Here is a 24,353-nt window from a genome sequence, read left to right as displayed (position 1 = left end):
TGTCTAAGCACAGGCCCTGCACTTGGTGCCCACTGAGCCTGGAAGATGGGGATCCCTGCTTCTCAGCCTGAGGGCAACAGGGCAGGGATGGGCGGGCCCGCTTTCTCCATTTCAGGTAGCGTCTGCCATGACTCATGGTATTGGCGGCTCCTCTTGTTCCTCCCCTCCCTCCCTGTCAGGATGCACAGGTCCCACAGAAGATGAGCTGTCCCTGCCTGAGGGACCCAGCGTCCCCAGCAGCTCCCTGCCCCAGACTCCCGAGCAGGAGAAGTTCCTCCGCCACCACTTTGAGACGCTGACTGAGTCCCCCTGCAGAGGTAGGGCCCCGCCTCACCCGAACCCGCTAAGGCCATCTGTGCAACCTGGGCACAGCATTGGCATCCCTGGAGTCGGCTCCCCAGCAGGGCTAAGAGGGTGGGTGGAGAGTACCTGCTTCTTCAATCTTTTTTTCTTCTCCTTTTTTTTTTTTTTTTTTTTTTTGAGACTGAGTCTCCCTCTGTCTCCAGGCTGGAGTGCAGTGGTGCGACCTTGGCTCACTGTAACCTCCGACTCCCTGGTTCAAGCGATTCTCCTGCCTTACCCTTCCAAGTAGCTGGGATTACAGGCACCCACCATCAGACCCAGCTAATTTTTTGTATTTTTAGCAGAGAAGGGATTTCACCATGTTGGCCAGGCTGGTCTCAAACTCTTGGCCTCAGGTTATCCACCCACCCTGGCTTCCCAAAGTGCTGGGATTACAGGTGTGAGCCACCGTGCCCATTGCCCTGCTTCAGTCTTCACCTGAGCCTCACGATGCTTCTTCACCTGCTGCCCCTGCTCCTGGGACACGTACCGTGTCTGTACATAAGGGTTTCTAGGGATTGCCCTGCTGGGCTGTGAGCTGATCTGGGGCTGGGGCTGCTCGGTGGGAGGGGTTATGAGGGTCCCCTCAACATCTTCTCCTAGAGCTCTTCCCCACAGCCCTGGGAGACACGGAGGCCTCTGAGGCTGAGGACTACTGCTTCAACCCGCGCCTGAGCATCTCCACGCAGTTCCTCTCCAGCCTCCAAAAGGCATCCAGGTAGAAGCTGGTGAACCCCGCCCACCCTCTGGCTCCCTTGACAGCACTCCGGGGCAGGCTGAGTGAGAATCATCCCCTCTGCTCTTCTCCCCACAGGTTCACCCACACCTTCCCTTCTCGGGCAACCCAGCACCTTGTGAAGTCTCCAGAGGTCAAGCCCGCAGACCGAGGTGGAAGCCAATCCAGAGCAGGTACTGGCTACACCTCCGAAGACAGAACCCACGTGAGTATTGGGGCCACCTCCCTCAGGGCACAGGGCTGGGAACCGTGAGGCCTTGTCCTTACCTCAGAGCTGTGCCTGCAGGTCCTCGCTGCAGGGAAGGCGCAGGAGACCCTGGAGGCCTGGCACCCACCACGTGAGTGCCCCAGCCCCAGACCAGGGTTTCTTGGCAAGTGGCCAGATATCCAGCCGAGCTGTGGGGTGGGGCCCTGGCTGTCAGTTCTGTGCAGGTGAGTCAGTGCCATCTGCTTTCGTTGCAGCCCCCTGCCTTACGGGCCTGGTGCCCTGTGTCCCTGCCTCCTCCGTGGTGCCCACAGACGGGAAGCTCCCAACACCCACATCTGCACCCACCCTAGGCCCGGCTCAGGGTGTCCACGCCCCCTCCACCTGCTCCTACATGGAGGCCCCTGCCAACTCCCGTGTCAGGATATCACGCAGCATCTCCCTCGGGGACAGCAAGGGCCCTATCGTGGCGGAGTTGGCCCGGCCCCTCTGTAGGCTGTCGTCCTTGGGGGACCTGGCCTCCCTGGGCCAGGAGCTTCAGACCACCACCACCACGGTGACACCCAATTTGGACAGTGAGGGCCAAGAGCCTGCCCTGCACTCCTGGGGCAACCACAAGGCCCGGGCCAACCTGAGACTGACCCTGTCAAGTGTCTGTGATGAGCTCCTGCTGCCCCGCATGGATGCCCAGCCTGGTGTCACAGTCCCGGCAGCGAGTTACTCAGCCCCTAACCCCATAGACGGGAGCGCCCTGAGGCTCCATGGCTCTGTCTCTCTCCCGAGTCTCCCAGCCTCTGAGTCACCTGGCCTTCCTGCCCACCCCAGTGGCCCCCAGCTTCCAGAGGCCGGACCTGGCGTCCCTGGCTGCACTGCCTCCCTCCTGGAGCCCACCTCTGGTAAGTATAGCCTTGGAACAAGTACTGTCTCCCCTAAGCTCATCCCATGTGCTAGTTGGCTGAGCTCTAAAGGTCGACACTTGACCTGGCCACAGGGACTGTGCCATTCGTTCATTCATTCATTCATTAACTTAATTTTTTTTTTTTTGAGACTGAGTCTTGCTGTGTTGCTCACTGCAACCTCCGCCTCCCAGGTTCATGCAATTCTCCTGCCTCAGCCTCCCGAGTAGCTGGGATTATAGGTGTGCGCCACCATGCCGGGGTAATTTTTGTATTTCTAGTGGAGACAGGGTTTCATCATGTTGGTCAGGCTGGTCTCGAACTCCTGACCTCAAGTGATCCACCCGCCTCAGCTTCCCAAAGTGCTAGGATTACAGGCATGAGCCACCAAACCCAGCCATTAACTTAAATATTTAACGAGCATTATGTGCTGGGCTTTGGGCTAGACCCTGGGACATGGGACATGGTGGTAAACAAAACAGAGAATTGACATCTTCATGGGGTAGTTCCCAGACTAGACCTTTAAGGAAAGCGTCACATGTATCACAAAGTGACGTGCTCAGGAGGGACAGAGGAGGGCGAGGGAGCGCGAGGTGGGGACAGGAGTTGTGATTGTAAACCACAGGATGAGAAGAGGCTTCAGGGAGGAGGCTGCATTGGAGCAGAGACCTGTAGGAGGGAAGGGGAGGGAGCCTTGGGGACCCAGAGAAGTGTTCCAGACAGAAGGACAGCATGGAGTCCACCCAGCCACCCTGGCCGCTCACACCAGTGGAATGCAGCTCATCTTGCTCATTCCCTCCTCTCTACCCCAGGTGCACTCGGTCTGATCGAGGGCAGCCCTGCCTGCTGGAGTGAGCCCTGGGTGTCGGCTGAAGCCCTGCCCCCATCCCCCCTTGAGCTGAGCAGGGTGGGGAACATCTTGCACAGGCTGCAGACAGCCTTCCAAGAAGCCCTTGACCTTTACCGTGTGGTGAGCCAAGCCCCAGGGTTGGGAAAGGGTTGAGGGGGCTCTCGGGACCACCCGGCCTTGGTGGCCCCTGACAAGGTTGGCATCCCTTGCAGTTGATCTCCAGTGGCCAGGCGGACACCAGGCAGCAGCAGGCGCAGAATGAGCTGGTCTCCACCTTCCTGTGGATCCACAGCCAACTGGAGGCCGACTGCCTGGTGGGGACCAGTGTGGCCCCAGCCCAGGCCCTGCCCAGCCCAGGCCCCCCCTCTCCACCGACACTGTACCCCCTGGCCAGCCCAGATCTGCAGGCCCTGCTGGAACACTACTCAGAGCTGCTGGTACAGGCCGTGCGGAGGAAGGCACGGGGGCACTGAGGGTACAGCCCCTCCACCACAGCCCTGCTGCTTCTGAGGACTTAGGTATTTTACGTGAAATAAACTGACAGCTTGGAGGAATGGTTCCTGGTGCCTATTTGGGCCTATCCACAAAGCTGTCTTCAGGTGGAAGTAGGGAGGGAGGAGGGTAGAGGGTAATGCCCAGTGGGCTCGAGTCTGTCAGTGGGAGGGAGCATGGGACCAGCGTTCCTAAGAAGTTCAGGAACTACAGCCATGACCTCAGGACCAGTCCTCCCACACTGCCCACAGAGCTGCCACAGACTGGTGCAAAGTGCTTGCCCAGTGGGGCCCAGCTGTGCCCCAGGGAGGAGCCAGCCCCTCTTCCCTGCCCCCAAGTCAGTGCCTGAGAACTCACTGGGGCTGCTGTGATCACCATGCACCTACCTTGCCCAGCAGCCCACACTTTGCCACATCATGGCTCAGGGCCTCTGGGCCAAGCCCACACCACATCCCACAAGGGAAACTAAGGACACATGAACAGGCTTGCCCAAGCTGGGTATGGTGGCCTGCACCTATAATCCTGGCTACTCCGGAGGCTGAGGTGGGAGGATCACTTGAGGCCAGGAGTTTGAGACCAGCCTGATTCTATGACATGACACACATCAGGACCAATCATTCGGCCGGGTGTGGTGGCTCACGCCTATAATCCCAGCACTTTGGGAGGCCGAGGTAGGTGGATCACCTGAGGTCAGGAATTTGAGACCAGCTTGGCCAACATGGCAAAACTCCATTTCTACTAAAAATACAAAAATTAGCTGGGAGTGGTGGCACACACCTGTAGTCTCAGCTACTCAGGAGGCTGAGACAGGAGAATCACTTGAACCCAGGAGGCAGAGGCTACAGTGAGCCAAGATCACGCCATCATTGTAGTCCAACCTGGGTGTCAGCAAGTCTCAAAAGAAAAAAATCCTGCCAGTCCCCACCCAGATGCCAGGGAGGAACATCAGTCAGCACATCTGCCTTCATGGCCACTCACCTTCTTTAGAGAAACAGACAGGAATTAGAGCTCTATCTGTAATTCTAGGTAGGGTGGGGAGATTCATTGCTGGTGAAGGGTCAAGGAAGGCCTTTCTGAGGTGACGTTTGGGCTGAAGCTTGATAGAGGACATCTCAGGAACACGTCCAGGCCGACAGCACAGCCAGTGCACAGGCCCTGTGGTGGCCACATGTGGTCTGTGTGAAGGGAACAGCAGTGAAGCCAGGATGGCTGGAATGGAGGGAGCGAAGGGAGGGCAGGAGATGAGGTGTGAGGAGGAGCGGGGCCTCACCAGGCAGGGCCTTGTTGCTTCATGACATTTAAGTCCAAGGAACATCCAGAACAGGTTTTTTTGTTTGTTTTTCTAAGTCTCTGCTCTTAATGTTTGGGGTGATGCTCAGTGTTGTTTATTTCTCACGACTCTTCCCTGCCTCAGGGAGCCCAAGCCCACAGACCACCCCTGCAAGACTATAAACCCACCTGCCTAGTTCAGCCACCATTGCCCAAAACCTTCGCCAACATCCCTGGGAAAGCTTAGCATCCAGCCCTCTACACCTGGGAGACCACCTTGGGCCTCTGTCGCTCATGGAATTACCCTCCCTTCCAATCTGTGTCATAATAAAGCATTCTGCTCCAAGTAGTAAACACCTGGTTTTCAGGGCCCAAGATGGAGGGACATTGGTTACTCTTGATGTCATCTTGCACCTGGCCTCTTCCTCTCTTGCTCTGTCATCCTCTGAGAGCAACAACTTTCAGTCTCCAGTTTATGGCCTCATGGTTGCAACACAGCTGCCATAGTACCCAGCAGCACACCCTCAGGTGGTGTCTCCATTTCGCAATTGTTGGCTTTCCTGAAACCCTGACTGGGGTGCCTGGCACAGCCCTGGCAGCACAGGACCGAGGAGCTGTCCTGACGGTACTGCTACAGGGAGGCCGAGGGTACATGTGGAGTGCAGGGGGCTCAGAGACGGTGACAGCAGGAGAGGAAGAGGCCAGGCACACTATGCCATCAAGAGTAACCAACGTCCTTTCAGCGTGGGCCCTGTAAGCCAAGCGTTCACTCCTCAGAGCGGAAGGCTTTACTATGATATGGACTGGAGGGAAGGGTAATTCTATGAGGGACTGAGGTCTAAGTTATTGATCCCAGCTGCTGAGTGGCCTGGGCCAACCAGGAGCAAAGGCACAGAGCAGGGAGCCCCTGAGGGCAGCAGGAAAGAAGTGCAGGTCCTTCCCAGGGGTCTCCCCTTCAGATGAGTCCCAGGCAACAGGAATGGTGATTGCTTTGATGTCCAGGACAGGAAAGATGGTCCAAGCACATCAAAGCAATCTCCATTCCTGTTGCCTCAGCAAGAAAGGCAAGCGGGCTGGTAATTGGAGAGGTTCCAGCATGTCTGCCACTTCCCTCTTCCAAATGCCAAGCTCTGTCCTGGAAGGATCATACTTTCTCCTTGGGCAAACAACCTGGTTAAAAAACCACTGCCGGTGGTGGAGTATGTGCATGCGGTTTGAGATGACGGGGTCCCAGCAGGAAGATGACAAGTGTGTTTAGATGGAATATTCCAAATAGTTTAACCAAGGGATCGTTTGCAGACTGGGAAACCACCAGGGCTGGTGCAGAACACCAGGACTGGCACTGCAGGAGCTGTTACTACCCCTAGGCCACCAGGCACAATGAGAAGGAACAACTCAAAAGAGCAAATCCCAGGGAGAGAGTAGTGCTGAGGGAACTGCAGCCCTGACTCCCACACAGGAGGGAGTGGGAATCAAGACCCTGACCTTATTCCCTTCCTGCAGGGCACCTCATGGTCCAAATCCTACTCAAAGCCAGATTGCATAGAAGCCCAGGTGACCCTGCCTCCCAGTCAAACTCCTAGGCCATGGAGCAGGGTGGAACAGGACTGAAAGGGTTTCTGGTAGTGGGCATGGAGAACTGGGTCCCTGAAAGGAAAACAATTCACCTTTCACTGCAACTCCCCCGCTGCATGCACCCCCACATCTACCCTCGGCCTCCCCATGGCAGTACCATCAGGACAGCTCCTTGGTCCTGCGCTGCCAGGCCTGTGCCAGGCAGCCAATCAGGGCTGCAGGAAAACCAACAATGGCAAAATGGAGACACCACCTGAAACCCCATTTTGCAGATGGCCCAACTGAGGCCTGGATGCTTGCCCAGAGGAGGGGTTCCTAGGCAGAACGTGGTGGCTCACTCCTGTAATCCCAACACTCTGGGAGGCCAAGGCAGGCAGACGATTTGAGCTCAGGAGTTTGAAACCAGCCTAGGCAACCTAGCAAGACTCCATCTCTACAAAAAAATTTTAAAATTAGCTGGGTATGGTGGTGCATGCCTGTAGTCCCAGCTACTTAGGAGGCTGATGTGGGAAGATCACTTGAGCTCAGGAGCTTGAGGCTGCAGTGAGCTGTATTCACTCCACTCCAGCCTTGGTGACAAAGCAAGGCCCTGTCTAAAAAAAAAAAAATGCCTTCCTAACCACCCCCTACTTATATGTCTGCCACGTGCCAGGCCTTGTGTGCTAAGCATTCTCTACATGGATCTCTACATGGATCTTCAGTGCAAACCAGGAAGAGGGAGACTCCTTAGTCTAGTTTTCCAGATGAAGAAACTGAGGCTCTGGGAGGAGTGACTTACCCTGGGTCCTCCAGAGAGCAAGTGGCAATGCGTGGCCAGCAGACCCTCAGCACTGCCACCCTTGCTTCCCTTAATGAATTGGCACAACTCTCAGGCAATGTGAAGAAGTGAAGAAACATTCCCCTCACCCTCAAGCTTTGTACAGACGTCCCCCTCTGACTAGAACACCCTCCCCTTTCATCTGAAACCTCTTCTTTCAGGGCTTATCCAGGAAGCCATTCCTGCACCCCTAGACTGCATCAGGAGCAGGATGCATTCTTGCACCCCTAGACTGTCCGTGTCTTCAGGACCCCTTGTTTTCTCCATCATGGCTGGGTCTCTCTGCTTCACTTGCCCCTCACTGGCTTAGTAATTCTGGGCTGTTACTGGTGTGTCTCCTTCATGGACTTATGCAATCATTTTCAATAAGCTAGGTCTGAAGCCTAGAAAATTGTTGAGTTGGCCAGCTGTGGAGGCTCACGCCTGTAATCTCAGCACTTTGGGAGGCAGAGGCAGGTGGATCACTTGAGGTCAGGAGTTCAAGACCAGCCTGGCCAACATGGTGAAACCCCATCTCTACCAAAAACACAAAAATTAGCTGGGTGTGGTGGTGCGGTAGTGCATGCCTGTAGTACCAGCTACTTGAGAGGCTGAGGCAGGAGAATTGCTTGAACCTGGGAGGTGGAGGTTCCAGTGAGCCAAGGTCTCGCCACTGCACTCCAGCCTGGGCGTCAAGAGCAAAACTCCATCTCAAAAAAAAAGATTCCCACCTTTTACTTTCCAGACTGTGAGAAGGAGAGGGAGTGTTGTCCCAGGTAGTCACTAGGAGCTAGATTATTAACAAACTAGAATTTTAGTGCCTGCTACACCTGAATAGTGCTTCTGCCTGAATGTTAGCCCTGGGAGTCTGAAGATCAGAGAGGTGAGGTGTCCTGCCTGAGAATGCACAGCCTAGATCCTCATTTTGCCCTGATCTATCCGGATCTGGTGTCTTCCCTATACCCTATAGAGCAGGGCAATCACAGCAGGGGCCCCCTTCTGTGTCCTCAGACAGCTGCTGTGATTTGAATAACCAGACAGGCTGCTGGTTGTCCCCTGGTGACTGATTTGCCTGGCAAACAGACCCTCAACCCCTGGGAGACACTCGGCCCCCCTAGGGCCATGCTTCCTCTCTCCATCCCCAAGAGCTCCCCAGGCCTGGTCTCCCCTTTCTTGGCCCTGCTTGGTGGTCCTAGTGCTTGTTCACCTCTGAGGGCTGGACAGTTCCCTCTGAAACTTGGGAGAAGACCGCAGGTCCCAGGGCAGGGGTAACCCAAGCCAACTTAGTCCGCTCCCAGGGCCAGTCAGGAAATTTGCATGAAGAGAATGAGGCTCCTCTGAGGCTTCCCCTCCTTTCCTACCAGGGATAGTCATCCTGGGGCTGAGGTCTGACAGCAGGTAGAAGAGGCAGCCCCTGCGCGTGGAGAGCCTTCCTGAGGCGATGCCCCGTGCCTTCCTGGTCAGAAGTCGGCGTCCACAGCCACCCAACTGGGGCCACCTGCCTGACCAGCTCCGGGGAGATGCCTATATCCCAGGTGGGTCCCTCACCGTGCCTAGAGGTAAGGAGCAGGGGAGACGCAAAGCATCACCATTCGGATTCTCTCCTCAGACTGCAGCAGCCTGAGGGGGCCACTGGCGCAACAGTCATCCAGTGTCAGGGATCCGTGGGCAGCGGTGAGTGTGGAGCTGGCCCACAAAGCCAGCTGTTTTGCCCCTGCCTACTCTCAGCCTTAATGAAGCTGATGGCTTCTTCCTCCCCAGGCCCATCTGCACAAGCTCTCATGCCTCAGGACCTGTCTGCTTCTGCTTCTCTCTGTTGGGAATGCCTCTCCTTTCCTAGCAGTGAGCTCTCTACTGTTAGGTCCCACCCTAGGCACCTAACAGGGTGGGCAGCCACAGGGATCTCTCTGTCCAGCAGGGCAGAACAAGATTCAACCCCACATGTGGATGATCTGTCTTATGTCAGAACTTGGGAGAAGGTGACAAGAGTGTGATGGGAGATAAGGGCTATTTCAGCTGTGCACGCATTAGAGGAAGGAAAGTGCCAGCTGGAATGTAGTATGTTCACGAGAGCCAGGCACTATTCCAGACACGGGGTTTTATATTCAGCAGGAATAAGACAAAAATTCACAAATGAGCCGGGCGTGGTGGCTCACGCCTGTAATCCCAGCACTTTGGGAGGCCGAGGTGGGTGGATCACGAGGTCAAGAGATCGAGACCATCCTGATCAACATGGTGAAACCCCGTCTCTACTAAAAATACAAAAAATTAGCTGGGCATGGTGGCGCATGCCTGTAATCCCAGCTACTCAGGAGGCTGAGGCAGGAGAATTGCCTGAACCCAGGAGGCGGAGGTTGCGGTGAGCCGAAATCACGCCATTGCACTCCAGCCTGGGTAACAAGAGCGAAACTCCGTCTCAAAAAAAAAAAAGTTCACAAATGATGGAGTTTGTATTCTGGTGGGGGCTGCAGGTATAGACAATAAAATTAGCCAGGTGTGGTGGCTCACACCTGTAATCCCAGCACTTTGGGAGGCCAAGGCGGGCGGATCACTTATAGGAGTTCGAGACCAGCCTGGCTGTGTTGTAATTTTAGTCTCTACTAAAATTACAAAAAGTAGCCAGTCGTGGTGGCATGTGCCTGTAATCCCAGCTACTTGGGAGGCTGCGGCAGGAGAATCTCTTGAACCTGGGAGGTGGAGGCTGCCGTGCACCAAGATTGTGCCACTGCACTCCAGCCTGGGCAATAGAGGGAGACTCTGTTGCAAAAAAAAAAAAAAAAAAAAAAAAAAAAAAATAAGCCAGGCGTGATAGCATACACCTGTAACTCCAGCTCTTCAGGAGGCTGAGGCAGGAGAATCAATTGAACCTGGAGGCAGGGGTTGCAGTGAGCCGACATTGTGCCACTGCATTCCAGCCTGGGCAACAAGTAAGACTCCATTTCAAAAAAAAAAAAAAAAAAAGACATTAAAATTAGGAAAGTAGGCCAGGCGTAGTGGCTCACGCCTGTAATCCCAGCACTTCGCAAGGCCAAGGTGGGTGGATTGCTTGAGGTCAGGAGTTAGAGATCAGCCTGACCAACATGGTGAAACCCCATCCTTGTGACAAATACAAAAATTAGCTGGGCATGGTGGTCTACGCCTGTAATCCCAGCTACTGGGGAGGATGAGGCACAAGAATCACTTGCACCTGGGAGGCGGAGGTTGCAATGAACTGAGATCGAGATCACAGCACTGACCTCCAGCCTGGGTGACAGAGCAAGACTTTCAAAAAACAAAAGTTCATGTCACGTGGGAAGTCGGGACTTGGCATGGAGAAGGGCCATGGGATAGTGAGGGAAGGCCCTGGAGAGTGGCGGGTACACACGCTAATCACTGTCTCCGCCTTCCTAAATCCTCTATGGCTCTGGGCACTCGGTACTCATTTGCAGAGTAATGAAGGGTGGGCAGGGTCCAACCATAGGGGCTAATAACTCCCACATCCCTCCAGCAGCCCACACAGGGCAACCTGACCTCTGCTCCCAGGGGCCCAGGGACGCTGGGCTGCCCACTCTGCCCTAAGGCCTTCCCTCTGCAGCGCATGCTGACGCGACATCTCAAGTGCCACAGCCCTGTGCGCCGCCACCTGTGCCGCTGTTGTGGCAAGGGCTTTCATGATGCCTTCGATCTCAAGCGCCACATGAGGACTCATACTGGTGAGCAGTGGTAGGGACAGGAAAAGGCTGCTGGGCCCAAGGCAGGGATGGAAGGAAATGAAGAGAGGTAATGGGATGTGGAGTGTCCAGGGTTTGTGTATGTGGGGCATGGGGACTCCAGACATAATGTCCCTCGGACCCCAGCAGGTGGCTGTAAGGTGGCACCAAGATAGGGGCATGGCAAGGGACACAGAGTGCAGACCGATGTGGGTTATATGATTCAGGCTCCAGATCCAAGGGCAAGGGAAGGCTTCTCTCTCTGTCCCCCAGGAGAGGGAACATCCTGGTGAAGGAGGGTGGGGAAACGTGTCTGGCCCATGTCTGCACTGGGTGGGGGCAGCACATGGTGGGTCATGGGTGGAAGAATCTGGAAAGCTTAGAATAGGGACTGGAAATGCTCAATGCCATAAAACAGGTGGGGGTGCTTTAGTCCAGAGCCCATTGCCCTTCCTGTCCAGCCCTCCCCTCTGTGCTCATCTGTGCAGGGATCCGGCCTTTCCGCTGTAGTGCTTGCGGGAAAGCATTTACGCAGCGCTGCTCCCTGGAAGCTCACCTTGCTAAGGTGCATGGGCAGCCAGCCAGCTACGCTTACCGTGAGCGCCGCGAGAAGCTGCACGTGTGCGAGGACTGCGGTTTTACCAGCTCACGGCCGGAGGCCTACGCACAGCACCGTGCCCTGCATCGCGCAGCTGGATACACTGTGCCAGTGTCCTCCTCACGAGGCAAATAAACACAGGAAACTCACACATGGAATCTGGTGTTTATTACACTCGGGGGAGAGGTGAGGTCACTCGGTCCAGCGGTGGCCGCAGTGTGGGGCCGTGCACACGTAGTACAGACGCATGGCGTCCTGGCAGAAAAGATGCACGGTTAGCAAGGTTCTGGACCCAGCAGCGCCTCACCCCAAAAGAACAGGCAAGAGAACTTCCCCAATAGGTAAGGGTCCGGCCCAGGATTCAAGAAACGCAGGGACACCCATATTGGCATCACCACCCCCGGGAAGGACCAAGCAAGCCCCAGATACTTAGAAACCCCTCGTGCCACTTACCTCGGCCCGGGCACTGTGTGACTGGAAGAACACAGCCTCCTTGTGGCCACACCTGAGGGGGTGGGAGCTCAGTCATTGGGAGCTTGACACCCTTCCCTCTTCCCTTCGCCCAGTGAGGACGAGCCTCACTTTCCCTCCCCAGCACCAGCTAAGCGCTCACTTCTGGCACGGGTGGTCCTCGGTCCGCGGCAACGTGGGGTCCTGGGACACGTCGGCGATGATCTGGGTCAGTTCGCTGCAGGGACGCGGGGGTGCATAATTACGCTCAGACTCGGCCTCCAGAGCCAACACCCCCGCCCCCAGCTCCAGGACCTCCACTCACTCCACTTCGTGCGTGATCTTGTTGACATAGATGCAGCTGTTGTCGGCCTCCTGCTGGTAATCACAGTTCCGGCACTGCGAGAGGGCGAGTGTAGGGGAAAAGGGATCACGGAGGGATTCCGGATGAGACTGGGAGGGGAGGGCAGGGTGATCCCGGAGGGTATGACGACGGGACGGAGTCTTTGGGGATGGACAGGAGAGTCGGGATAACTTGGGGTGCAGCGGGGGGCAAAAAGGGAGTCGGGTCACAGAGGCAGGGGACAGGGCGGGGCCACGCTGGGAACAGGTGGACCGGCCGGGGAAGACCCGGGCGCTCACCGCGTAGAGCAGAATGCGGTTCTCCTTGTCTTCTTTGGGGTATAGCATGTTGTTACTGTGGGGAGGGCGAGGTGCCAAGGGGTCAGTCCTGGAGCCATTCCTCACCCCCTTTCCACATCACCCACTCCCTCAGCCTCACCATTCCTGGCAGAATCGAATACCCACGAAACCCGGCTCGTAAGTCCCGTCGGGCTCCATGGCGACGCGCAGCCCGCCTAACCTTCTGCGCTTGCTCCGCCACGCTACAGGTCGCTGGAGGGGCCAGGCCTAGTTACTTCGCCAAAAGAGGGCGGCGCTGCGCACACGTGCTGTGTCTCCCTTCTCTCCGCGCAAAGGTTTCATTGCTTGCGTCAGTCTTTTGATATCCTAGAGTAATTGCTTCCATTTTTTGGGCATCGCCGCCTCAGTTTACAGAATCTGGCGTCAGAGCCGGGAAAACGATGAGCATCGTAAGCTGCATAACGCTGAGCATCCAGGGCAAAAGCCACAGAGCTTGCTTGGCCAAAGGCCAGTGCGCATGCGCGAGTTTACCCTGCCGCGAACGGAGCGAGCTCTTGCCAGTTCTTCCTCCTGGCTTCAGTCTTCGCCTCCCCGTTCTGGCCGTTTCCGCGCCGCTATTGGAAGAACCGTGAACTCTGGAAGGCCTCTCGGGATTGGCTGGGGCCGGCCCAGGAGTACGGAGAGCTCGCTTCCTGGCAGTAGGGAAGGGAGGCGGCGATTGGCGGACGCTCCAGGCAGGGGATCGCGGATTGGTCAGGCCCGGAGCAGGGGGCGGGGCTGCTAGCATCCCAGCAGCGGCGGCGACTGCGGCTGCGGAGCGGGTGTGAGGCGGCTGGACCGCGCTGCGGGCCCAGGCAGGGCGCGGCAAGATGGAGGTGACAGGGGTGTCGGCGCCCACGGTGACCGTTTTCATCAGCAGCTCCCTCAATACCTTCCGCTCCGAGAAGCGGTACAGCCGCAGCCTCACAATCGCTGAGTTCAAGGTGTGGCCGTGGGGGCGGGTCCGGAGGGGCGGGGCGAAGAAGAAATGGGGGAGCTCCCTGGAGAGGTGGTGGGGAAGGGCCGGGGAGCGACGGGGCGGGGCTGGAGGTGATCCCGAGCTGCGGAGACTGGGGACCGGGTCGCGGCGAGGCGGGGCCATAGAGAACCTGAGATTGCAGAGACGAGGGGTGGGGCCAGCAAAAAATCCAGTGGTCCAGAGGGCGGGACAAGGGGCGGGGCAAGAGGCGAGGAGCCGGGCCGAGTGGGTCCTGACTCCCGGGGTCTTTTGGAGGAACAGGGAGGGATGTGGCGATGGTGATTGATGCAAGGAGCGGGGCGCCTGGCTACCTTCTCACCCTGCCCCCTCCTGGCAGTGTAAACTGGAGTTGCTGGTGGGCAGCCCTGCTTCCTGCATGGAATTGGAGCTGTATGGAGTTGACGACAAGTTCTACAGCAAGCTGGATCAAGAGGATGCGCTGCTGGGCTCCTACCCTGTAGATGACGGCTGCCGCATCCATGTGAGGACTCCCTACCTGGGACACTCCCCCCCAGCCCTCCCCAACCCCCTCACCACCATTCATTTGGTTATTCAACAGATACTTGCTGGGTTTTGCCCTGAGTGATACCCAAGATAGGTCCTGCCCTACTGGAGCCTCCAGTGCAGCCTGACAAGAAACAAACCCATCACTAGACAGGGACAGCTTAGAGTGGTCTGGGCTGGGATCAAGAAATCCCAGGGGACTGGGGCCACCCAGAAGACGTGCCTGACTCCACCTGGGATAATCAGAGAGGGCTTCCTAGAGGAAGGGATGTCTGAGCTGAGACCTGAAGGATGAGGAATGGGTGAGTTAAGAGAAAGAGGTGGAAAGGAGGGAGCAGGGTATACAGAGGCCTGGAATGTGAGGTAGGTCACAGTGAGTGACCACGCTGGACAGCTTGGGAGAAACCAGAACACAGAGGACCTCTCTGTGCATCTGCCCACCATGTTCTTTCTGTCGTTTTTGTTTTTTTGAGACAGAGTCTCACTTTGTCGCCCAGGCTGGAGTGGAGTGCAGTGCCACGATCTGGGCTCACTGCAGCCTTCACCTCCTGGGTTCAAGCCATCCTCGTGCCCCAGCCTCCTGAGTAGCCAGGATTACAGGCGCCCGCCTAGCTAATTTTTGTATTTTTTTTTTTTTTTTGAGACGGAGTTTCGGTCTTGTTACCCAGGCTAGAGTGCAATGGCGCGATCTCGGCTCACCGCAACCTCCGCCTCCTGGGTTCAGGCAATTCTCCTGCCTCAGCCTCCTGAGTAGCTGGGATTACAGGCACACGCCACCATGCCCAGCTAATTTTTTTGTATTTTTAGTAGAGACGGGGTTTCACCATGTTGGCTAGGCTGGTCTCAAACTCCTGACCTCAAGTGATCCACCCGCCTTGGCCTCCCAAAGTGCTAGTATTACAGGCATGAGCCACCACTCCCAGCTCTTGAATCACTGTTGAATGATGAATCCATAAAATAATAGTGCAAGGATAATGTAATTGTCTCCATTTTGCAGAAAAGAAAACTTAACTTCGAGGTAGAATTTTTTTTTTTTTTTTTTTGAGATGGAGTCTTGCTCTGTGGCCCAGGCTGGAGTGCAATGGCGTGATCTCGGCTTATTGCAACCTCCGCCTCCTGGGTTCAAGTGGTTTTCCTGCCTCAGCTTCCCGAGTAGCTGGGATTACAGCTGTCCACCACTATGTCTGGCTAATTTTTGTATTTTTAGTAGAGATGGGGTTTCACCATGTTAGTCAGGCTGATCTTGAACTCCTGACCTCAGGTGATCCACCTGCCTAGGCTTCCCAACATGCTGGGATTACAGGTGTGAGCCACCGCACCCGGCCCAGAATTTACTTTCTGTTTCCTGCCTCGGGTTTATATGTACAAATAGCACAGGAGGACCCCAGCCCATGTAGACAGCAGCCCCGGGGAGGTTGAACCAGTTCTTCTGTCTTCACGTTGGCAGACAGAGATATCTACTCTGAAAGCCTTTGTAGGGGCCTGGGCACCTTTGGGAGTCTGAGCTGGAACTGAAGCTGGAGGTGCAGCCTGAGCCTTGGTTTGATCCTTGGCCTTGGCCTCTGGCTGGCACAGCATGAACCCCTTGGCAATGCAGGCATGAGCACGCTTCCCAAGCTTGGGGTGGGCAATGTAGGCAAGTCGATTGAACTTGCGTCTGACACCCTTTGCGATCTTGGGTTTAACCTCCTCAGTCTTCACAAGGGCCTTGATAGGCTCAGCACCTGCACTCATGGCCCTGACATTGTTGGCCTGCATCTTTTTTTTTATTTTTTTGGAGATAGAGTTCTGTCACCCAGGCTGGAGTGCAGTGGCACAATCTCGGCTCACCGCAACCTCGACCTCCTGGGTTCATGTATTTCTCCTGCCTCAGCCTCCCCAGTAGCTGGAACTACAGGTGTGCGCCACTATACCGACTAATTTTTGTATTTTTAGTGGAGCCGGGGTTTCACCATGTTGGTCAGGCTGGTCTCGAACTCCTGACCTCAAGTGATCTACCCGCCTTGGTCCCCCAAAGTGCTGGGATTACAGACGTGAGCCACCACGCCTGGCTGGCCTGCATCTCCTTTAGGCCCTTCTTGTGTTTCTTGGCAAAGCTCATGTTCCTTAGAAACTTGGGGTCCACCCCCTTAAGAGATTCGTATCTTTGTGATCGGGGTTTCTTGAAACCATTTCTCTGCCAGTTTGGGGACTGGATGTGTGTGTTGTGGTTCTTGGACTTGGCCACGTCTGTACCTTAAGCCGTGGTTCCCAAAGCACCTGGAACTGGAAGAGTCCAGAGTTTACTTTCTTAAGGGTGACTGTCAGTAGCATTTTGACCCCAGTTTGCATGACTCTAGGAGTCATTATGTCTGGAAAACTGCTTCTTTTTTCTCTCGTTGATTCAGTAACTGTTCATTGCCCATCCGTGTTATTCCCAGGAGTATAGTTATGACTGTATCTGAGAAGGTCCAGGGTATGAGGTAGATGTTGGCTAAATGACCAGAGGACTGAATGTGAAGGTTCAGTGGAGACAGGCTGTGTAGGAGATCATGGAGCTGGGAGACCTATCCTGGGGTACCTGATGCATCAGTGAGGTCTGGAAGGACATCCTGGAGGTGGTGCTGCCAGAGCAGAGACACGAAGAATAAAAAGAATTGCCCCTCAGGCCGGGCACAGTGGTTCATGCCTTTCATCCCAGCGCTTTGGGAGGCTGAGGTGGGCAGATCACCTGAGGTCAGGAGTTTGAGACCAGCCTGGCCAACATGTGAAACCCCATCTCTACTAAAAATACAAAAATTAGCTGAGCATGGTGGCGGGCGCCTGTAATCCCAGCTACTTAGGAGGCTGAGGCAGGAGGATCACTTGAACCCAGGAGGCAGAGGTTGCAGTGAGCCCAGATGGCACCACTGTACTTCAGTCTGGGTGATAGAGCAAGATCCTGTCTTATAAAAAAGAAAAAAAAAAAAAAGAATTAACTGAAGAGGGGGAAAGGGTACTCCCAGAGTGGGGCACAGAACAGCAAATACTCCAAGGCAGGAGGGAGTGCAGTGGGGGTTGAGAGGTCACTTCTGCGCCCAGACAACATGGAGGCTGGGGGGGGGACTCTGACCTGGCTCCGGTGTTCACAGGCCCCTCTGGCTGTGTGTAGGAGGCAGAAGGTGGAGGACAGGAAGAGGAGGGAGAGCAGGAGGGGGCTGCTGTGAGAGTCCGGATAAGGGGACGAGGCCAGGGGCTCTGGGTCAGGCCTCTGCTGGGTGCAGAGGACTGAGCCTTTGGGCCACCCTGGGCAGCCGAAGCTGAGGGATGCAAGTGTTGAGGCGTAGGCGGAGGCATCCTTGAGCAGATTTCACACCTGGGAGGTTCAGGTGCACACAGACCTCCCCGGCCGCTCAAGGAAGTTGTCGCAGAGGTGGAGCCTCCAGGGATATTTTACTTTTTCTAAAATTCTTTTTCTCTTTATAAATATCACCCATATTAATTGTTTAAAATAACAGAACTTTAAATTTGTGAAAATTCTCAACATAGTGGAAATTCTCAGGGATGCTTGATGCGGAGATAAAGCTCATTCCTACTTTGCCATGTTAGCCCAGTGGCTCTGGCCAGATGCTTTGGGGTGTTCCTTGGTCCCTCTCTCTCCCTCACCCCCACATCCACTCTCTCAGCAAATCCTGTCGGCTCCACCTGCAAAAACTTCCCTGACCCTGGTCCAGCCTCCATCCTTCCTCCAACCTCACCATCCTGGCAGCTTCCTCCCTGCCCTCCCCACTCCTCATCTCAGCCAGAGGTAGCCTGGGACCACCTGAGTCAGGCCAGGGCCCTCCTGCCTCAGAGCCTTGCCCTGGCAACACCTAGCTCAAGACCAGCCGCGCTCTGGTGTTTCACAGGTCACGGCCGCGCTCTGGTGTTTCGCGGGTCACGGCCGCGCTCTGGTGTTTCGTGGGTCATGGCCGCGCTCTGGTGTTTCGCGGGTCACGGCCGCGCTCTGGTGTTTCGTAGGTACCTGTTCCTTTGTGGTTAGCCTTCTCGCAGCACAGTGAGCACAGCTCGAGGGCAGAGCGAGTCTGTTTTTTGCACTGTATCCCCAGCAGGAGGCCCAGCTGGGTGCCTGGGAGCTCAGAAACCAATGACTGAATGGATAGTGGGGGCAGAACAGGAAGAGATGCTCTGGGGCCTGAGGCTGGGGCCAGCTTAGGTGAGTCCCAGAGGCCCAGTGAGGAGATGCGCCAGGCAGAGGGGTGTGGGCAAGGCCTGAGCTCTGTCAGTTGAGCTTTGTGACTTTGGTGACGATGATGGCACATGTGGGGGACTTCTGGGGACAGAGGCAGCCTCCAGGAGTTTGGACGGGGGTGAGGAAGGAGAGATGGCCAGTGTATGTATCTACTTCTCCCTTCCACGAGGCTCAGGAGAGGAGAGAAGGCCACAGTAGGGGCGAGGGAGAGGAATGTGTTTTTCCCAGATAGGAGATGCTGACGTCCCTGCACCCAGGCCTCCCTGGCCAGACCCTGATCCCCACCGAGCCCCTCCCCTCACTCAGGTCATTGACCACAGCGGCGCCCGCCTTGGTGAGTATGAGGACGTGTCCCGGGTGGAGAAGTACACCATCTCACAAGAAGCCTACGACCAGAGGCAAGGTACGGGCAGGTGGGCGTCAAGGGGGGCGTGGGGGCCAGAGGGAGTGTGTGCAGGCAGGGGGCAGGCAGATAGACAGGGCCACTGCAGGGAGGCCAGTGGTGTGGGCAGCGGGGGCTGGAGGTTGGGGGGATATAAGGGTGGGTCTGGGGTGGGAATGAGGACTGGGAGGTGTCTGGGTGTGGGCAGTCAGACGCGGTGGGTGGAGGACCGGGAAAGTGGAGGGGTTGAGGGGTAGGTGTAGGGGCTGGGTGTTGGAGCAGTCAGGGTCAGATAGGAACATGTGGAGGGTGGGACAGGTGGGATGTGAGTGGACAGAGTGGCAGTCAGTGAGGGTACCTGGGATGGATCAGAGTGTTGGGAATCCGGGGGCCTCAGGAGGGGAGGAGGGCAGAGGAGGAAGGCGGGATGTAAAGGTGGTTGTGGCTGAAGACATGAGAGCATGGGTCCTGTGGCAAGGTGGGGGATGCCGGCCGCACCCCTTCCGTTTCTGGGTTGTGAGGGGGCCCCTGGAGTCCTAGGAGAGGCTGAGACTGCATTGGGAGACCTGGAGCTTGGGTGACAGCCCTTTGTCACCTGGAAGAGAGATGGGCCCCTCATGGGTGGAGCGTCATCATGTTAGGCCAGAGGCCCGGCCGACACCCCGACTGACCCCAGCCCCCTCCGCCCACAGACACGGTCCGCTCCTTCCTGAAGCGCAGCAAGCTTGGCAGGTACAACGAGGAGGAACGGGCGCAGCAGGAGGCCGAGGCCGCCCAGCGCCTTGCCGAGGAGAAGGCCCAGGCCAGCTCCATCCCGGTGGGCAGCCGCTGTGAGGTGCGGGCGGCGGGGCAGTCCCCTCGCCGGGGCACCGTCATGTATGTAGGTGCGTGGCAAGGCCGGAGGGAACGCTGTGTGTGCAGAGGAGCCTCACGCTCTGCCTTGGGGTGCTGGGTGGGGGGCTTGAAACTATCTCAATCTCTGGAGTAGGCGGACCCATTTGCCAACACTGACCTCCAGAGTGGAGTGATCTGTCCGGCGAGGGAGGAAACAGAGGCCAGTTTCGCAAACTGTGCGGCTTGGAAGTGCAGGGCACAGTGTCAGTTGCTGCGGGGAAACGGGGTGACCAGGAGTGAGGGGAACACAGGGGGCTGTGAGCCCAGAGGAAGCACCTGGGGGCTGGAAGCATCTGAAGGAAAGTGGGCAGCAGCCAGGTGAAAAGGGAGGAAGAGTTCCCGGGAGTAGCCGGTGCAGGTGAGCAGGAAGTCCATCGGGGAAGGGGAGCCGGAGGAGAGGGAAGAAGTGAGGTCAGGGCATGGGCGGGGGGGTGTCACAGTGGAAAGCAGAGTGAATTTTTTAAAAAAGAGCAGACCGGGCATGATGGCTCACGCCTGTATTCTCAGCACTGTGGGAGGACGAGGTGGGAGGCTTGCTTGACCCCGGAGTTGGCGGTTACAGTGAGCTATGATTGTGTCATCACTGCACCCCAGCCTGGGCACCAGAGAAAGACCCTGTCTCAAAAAAAAAAAAAAAAAAGGCTGAGTGCAGTGGCTCACAACTGTAATCCCAGCACTTTGGGAGGCTGAGACAGGAGGATCACTTGAACCCAGGAGTTTGGGACCAGCCTGGGCAACATAGTGAGACCCCCATCTGTACAAAGAAAAAAATGCCACAAAACTTTAGTCAAGTGTAGTGGTGAGCACCTGTAGGTGCCCTGGCTACTTGGGAGGCTGAGGTGGAGGATGGCTAGAGCCTGGGAGGTGAGGCTGCAGTGAGCTATGATCAGACCCCTGCGCTGCAGCCTGGGTGACAGGGCAAGACCCAGTCTCAAAAAATAAATAAACGAATGAATAAATGAAAAGGATTCAGGGGGTATGTGTGTATTGTTACATGGGAGTGTTGCATGCTAACGGGGGGGACTGGGCTTCTAGCGTGTCCATGACCCAAATTGTGAGCATTGTACCCAATAGGGAATTTTTCTTTTTTTTTTTTTTTTAAATTGAGACAGAGTTTTGCTCTTGTTACCCAGGCTGGTAACAAGAAACCTCCATCTCCTGGGTTCAAGCAATTCTCCTGCCTCAGCCTCCCAAGTAGCTGGGACTACAGGCATGCGCCACCACGCCCAGCTAATTTTTGTATTTTTAGTAGAGACAGGGTTTCACCATGTTGACCAGGATGGTCTCGATCTCTTGACCTCGTGATCCACCCGCCTCGGCCTCCCAAAGTGCTGGGATTATAGGCGTGAGCCACCGCGCCCGGCCGAGGGAATTTTTCAAACCTCACCACCCTCCCTGCTTCTGGCATCCCCACTGTCTGCTATTTCCATCTTTATGCCCGTGTGTACACATCCCCCAGTCATCTGCAGCCACTAATTTGCATTCTGTCTCTAATTTGCCGATTCTGGATGTTTCATAGGAATAGGATCATGCAATCTGTGGCCTTTTGTGACTGGCCACTTCCACTGAGCAGAAACGTTTTCAAGTTTCATTCATGTCGCGCGTGTGTCAGTGCCGCACTGTTGCCAGATAGTACTGAATTGTACACATATGCCACGTGTTATTTATTCGATCATCAGTTAGTGGACATTAGGGTCATTTCTACTTTTCTTTTTTCCTAATTTGAAACAGGGTCTGGCTGTTGCCCAGGCTGGAATGCAGTGGCGCAGTCTCAGCCACTTAGCTTTCACCTCCTGGGCTCAAGCCATCCTCCCACCTCGGCCTCCTGAGTAGCTGGGACTATAGGCATTCATCACCCCGGCTAAAGTTTTGCAGCTTTTTTATAGAGATGGGGTTTTGTCATGTGGCCCAGGCTGGTCTCAAACTCCTGCTCAAGTGATCTTCCCACCTTAGCCCCCCAAAATGCTGGGATTACAGGCTAAGCCACCATGCTTGGCCTGAACATTCTTGTATAAATTTCTCAGCTCACTGCAACCTCCGCCTCCCGGGTTCAAGGGATTCTCCCATGTAGCTGAGACTACAGGCTTGTGCCACCACACCCAGCTAATTTTTGTATTTTTAGTAGAGACAGGGTATCACCGTGCTGGCCAGGATGGTCTTGATATCCTGACCTTGTCATCCACCTGCCTCGGCCTCCCAGAGTGCTGGGATTACAGGCATGAGCCGCTACACCTGGCCCCACTTTTTTTTTTCTCTTTGAGATGTAGTCTCACTTTGTTGTCTAGGCTAGAGTGCAGTGGAGCAATCTTGGCTCACTGCAACCTCCGCCTGCCAAGTTCAAGTGATTAGCTCCTGCCTCAGCCTCACGAGTAGCTGGGACTACAGGCATGTGCCACCACGCCCAGCTAATTTTTTGTATTTTCAGTAGAGACAGGGTTTCACTGTGTTAGGCAGGATGGTCTTGATCTCCTGACCTCATGATCTGCCCACCTTGGCCTCCCAAAGTGCTGGGATTACAGGCATGAGCCACCCTGCCTGGTCAGTATGTGGTTTTTTGAGAAGGGTGTGTTCATATTCTTTGGCCATGATCATGGCTCACCACAGCCTCAACTTCCTGTTGCCCACTTTTTAATGGGATTATTTCCCTTTTTTTTTTTTTTTTTTTGGTATTGAGTTCTTTGACTTCCTTATATATTCCTCTGCCTGCTTTTTCACTGGGATGCTATCTTTTGTTGCTGAATTGCGTATTAGTTTGCTAACAAAGTACCATTCACTGGGCGACTTAAACAAAAGAAATTTATTTCTCACAGTTATGGAGGCTGGAAGTTTAAGATAAAGCAGGTTTGATTTATTCGGAAGCCTCTCTCTCTGGCAGTGCAGCAGTGCCATCCCGTAGGTTTTTACAAAGACCTCACTGGCTGGTGTCTTCACCCAGGGAATGGGGGACAGGGGTGGGAGCAGGGACACCAGTGAAGTGGCTACCATATTAGTCTGGGCAGGAGATGGAGGTGGTCCTAGTGGTAGCAGTGGAGGTAGCAAGAATTGGTTTTCACCAAGACAGGCTTTTACTCAGGGGGCAGGCACAGATCCAGGGTGATCCTGAAATTTCATGGGGATTTCTTCTATGTCCAGCAGTTTCATGGGGATTTCTCTTCTGTGGGCAGGTCTCACAGATTTCAAGCCTGGCTACTGGATTGGCGTCCGCTATGATGAGCCACTGGGGAAAAACGATGGCAGGTAACAAGCATTCCCACTCAGGTGTCTGTGTGTAAGTCCATGCGTGCTGTTGGCTGCGCTGCCCATGCCAGCATCTGGAGTGGAGCCATGTGAGGGTCCTCTGACCACACCCACCCCCATCCTGCCCTGCAGTGTGAATGGGAAACGCTACTTCGAATGCCAGGCCAAGTATGGCGCCTTTGTCAAGCCAGCAGTTGTGACGGTGGGGGACTTCCCGGAGGAGGACTACGGGTTGGATGAGATGTGACACCCCAGGAATTCCCCTGCTCCAGCTCCTAACTCGGCCACTCACTGCCCCTCCTGTGTGTGCCCATGGCCCTCTTCTCCTGACCCCATTTTAATTTTATTCATTTCTCCTCTGCCATTGATTTTTGAGACTCATGCATTAAATTCACTAGAAACCTGGAAAGTGTTTGGAGGACTTGATGATTTGGAGACCCACTGGGTTGCTGGGTAAATAGTGGCCCTTCCGTATCAGGGGCCAGCCTCCATCTCCTTATATATTGCTGCTCCCCCATCTTCTTCTCATTCCCACCTCATCTGCTATAGCTACCAGGAAGAAGGGGAAGGGAGAGGATTTTCTTTGCCCTTAAAAACTATGTACGAGGCCGGGCGCGGTGGCTCACGCCTGTAATCCCAGCACTTTGGGAGGCCGAGGCGGGTGGATCATGAGGTCATCTTAGAGATCGAGACCATCCTGGCCAACATGGTGAAGCCCCGTCTCTACTAAAAATACAAAAAAATTACCTGGGCGTGGTGGCACGTGCCTGTAGTCGCAGATACTAGGGAGGCTGAGGCAGGAGAATTGCTTGAACCTGGGAGGCGGAGGTTGCAGTGAGCCGAGGTCGTGCCACTGCACTCCAGCCTGGCGCCTGGTGACAGGGTGAGACTCTGTCTCAAAAAAAAAAAAAAACTCTACGAGCTTTGTGCAGTGACAGTATCGTAGCCAATGAGGTTTATCCGAGGCGCGATTATTGCTGATTGAAAAAAAGTTAAAAAAAATTTAAAAATTTAAAAAAAACTATGTACGGCCAGGCGCGGTGGCTCACGCCTGTAATCCCAGCACTTTGGGAGGCCGAGGAGGTGGGTGGATCATGAGGTCAAGAGATCGAGACCATTCTGGCCAACATGGTGAAATCCCGTCTCTACTAAAAAATACAAAAATTAGCTGGGTGTGGTGGTGTGTGCCTGTAGTCCCAGCTACTCAGGAGGCTGAGGCAAGAGAATTGCTTGAACCCGGGAGGCAGAGGTTGCGGTGAGCCGAGATTGTGCCACTGCACTCCAGCCTGGCGCCTGGTGACAGAGCAAGACTCTGTCTCAAAAAAAAAAAAAAAAAAAAAAAAAAAATGTACAACTCATGCCGGGTGTGGTGGCTCATGCCTGTAATCCCAGCAGTTTGGGAGGCTGAGGCAGATGGATCACCTGAGGTCAGGAGTTCGAGACCAGCCTGACCAACACGGAGAAACCCCGTCTCTACTAAAAATACAAAATTAGCTGGGTGTTGTGGCACGTGCCTATAATCTCAGCTACTCTGGAGGCTGAGGCAGGAGAATTGCTTGAACCCAAGA

General features: G+C 55.3%; 4 protein-coding genes and 1 pseudogene across 8 annotated transcripts in view; 4 read left to right on the top strand and 1 right to left on the bottom strand.

Moving 5' to 3' along the window:
* The window catches only part of WDR62 (WD repeat domain 62), a 52,513-nt gene extending 43,940 nt beyond the window's left edge, over positions 1-8,573 (top strand). For 3 of the 5 annotated variants that reach the window (XM_021676541.2, XM_064381446.1, XM_064381445.1), the window contains 7 exons: positions 180-317; positions 946-1,060; positions 1,157-1,283; positions 1,365-1,416; positions 1,541-2,179; positions 2,992-3,149; positions 3,242-3,579. In XM_021676541.2, the coding sequence (XP_021532216.2) occupies positions 180-317; positions 946-1,060; positions 1,157-1,283; positions 1,365-1,416; positions 1,541-2,179; positions 2,992-3,149; positions 3,242-3,502 (1,490 nt within the window). In that variant the 3' untranslated portion in view covers positions 3,503-3,579. Of the gene's footprint in view, positions 1-179; positions 318-945; positions 1,061-1,156; positions 1,284-1,364; positions 1,417-1,540; positions 2,180-2,991; positions 3,150-3,241; positions 3,580-8,525 lie in introns of those variants that run through there. The other 2 variants (XM_064381444.1, XM_021676542.2) reach the window with 2 other exon arrangements.
* On the top strand, positions 8,540-11,597 carry OVOL3 (ovo like zinc finger 3). Its single transcript, XM_012437534.3, has 4 exons — positions 8,540-8,696; positions 8,771-8,835; positions 10,649-10,853; positions 11,339-11,597. Exons 1-4 carry the CDS (start codon positions 8,603-8,605, stop codon positions 11,581-11,583), a joined length of 609 nt encoding a protein of 202 aa, XP_012292957.1. The 5' UTR covers positions 8,540-8,602; the 3' UTR covers positions 11,584-11,597.
* Positions 11,598-11,601: 4 nt separating this feature from the next.
* POLR2I (RNA polymerase II subunit I) lies at positions 11,602-13,137 on the bottom strand. Its single transcript, XM_012437530.2, has 6 exons — positions 12,680-13,137; positions 12,541-12,595; positions 12,224-12,297; positions 12,062-12,136; positions 11,902-11,953; positions 11,602-11,703 (listed from the first exon to the last, which is right to left on the bottom strand). The coding sequence occupies exons 1-6, from the start codon at positions 12,736-12,738 to the stop codon at positions 11,641-11,643; spliced, it is 378 nt and encodes a 125-aa protein (XP_012292953.1). The 5' UTR covers positions 12,739-13,137; the 3' UTR covers positions 11,602-11,640.
* A 179-nt stretch (positions 13,138-13,316) lies between these two features.
* On the top strand, positions 13,317-23,194 carry TBCB (tubulin folding cofactor B). The gene is made up of 6 exons (XM_012437514.2): positions 13,317-13,523; positions 13,896-14,039; positions 18,579-18,675; positions 19,347-19,538; positions 22,713-22,785; positions 22,918-23,194. Exons 1-6 carry the CDS (start codon positions 13,410-13,412, stop codon positions 23,030-23,032), a joined length of 735 nt encoding a protein of 244 aa, XP_012292937.1. The 5' UTR covers positions 13,317-13,409; the 3' UTR covers positions 23,033-23,194.
* Positions 23,195-23,705: 511 nt separating this feature from the next.
* On the top strand, positions 23,706-23,827 carry LOC135276907 (U4 spliceosomal RNA; annotated as a pseudogene).
* The last annotated feature ends 526 nt before the right edge of the window (positions 23,828-24,353 follow it).

This window comes from Aotus nancymaae, unplaced genomic scaffold (assembly GCF_030222135.1).
Source record: "Aotus nancymaae isolate 86718 unplaced genomic scaffold, 86718_ANA_hifiasm-v0.15.2.pri h1tg000028l, whole genome shotgun sequence".
Taxonomy (NCBI): Eukaryota; Metazoa; Chordata; class Mammalia; order Primates; family Aotidae; genus Aotus; species Aotus nancymaae.
The sequence above is the reverse complement of the archived record's forward strand: the minus strand, read 5'-3'. Positions and strand labels throughout refer to the sequence as shown.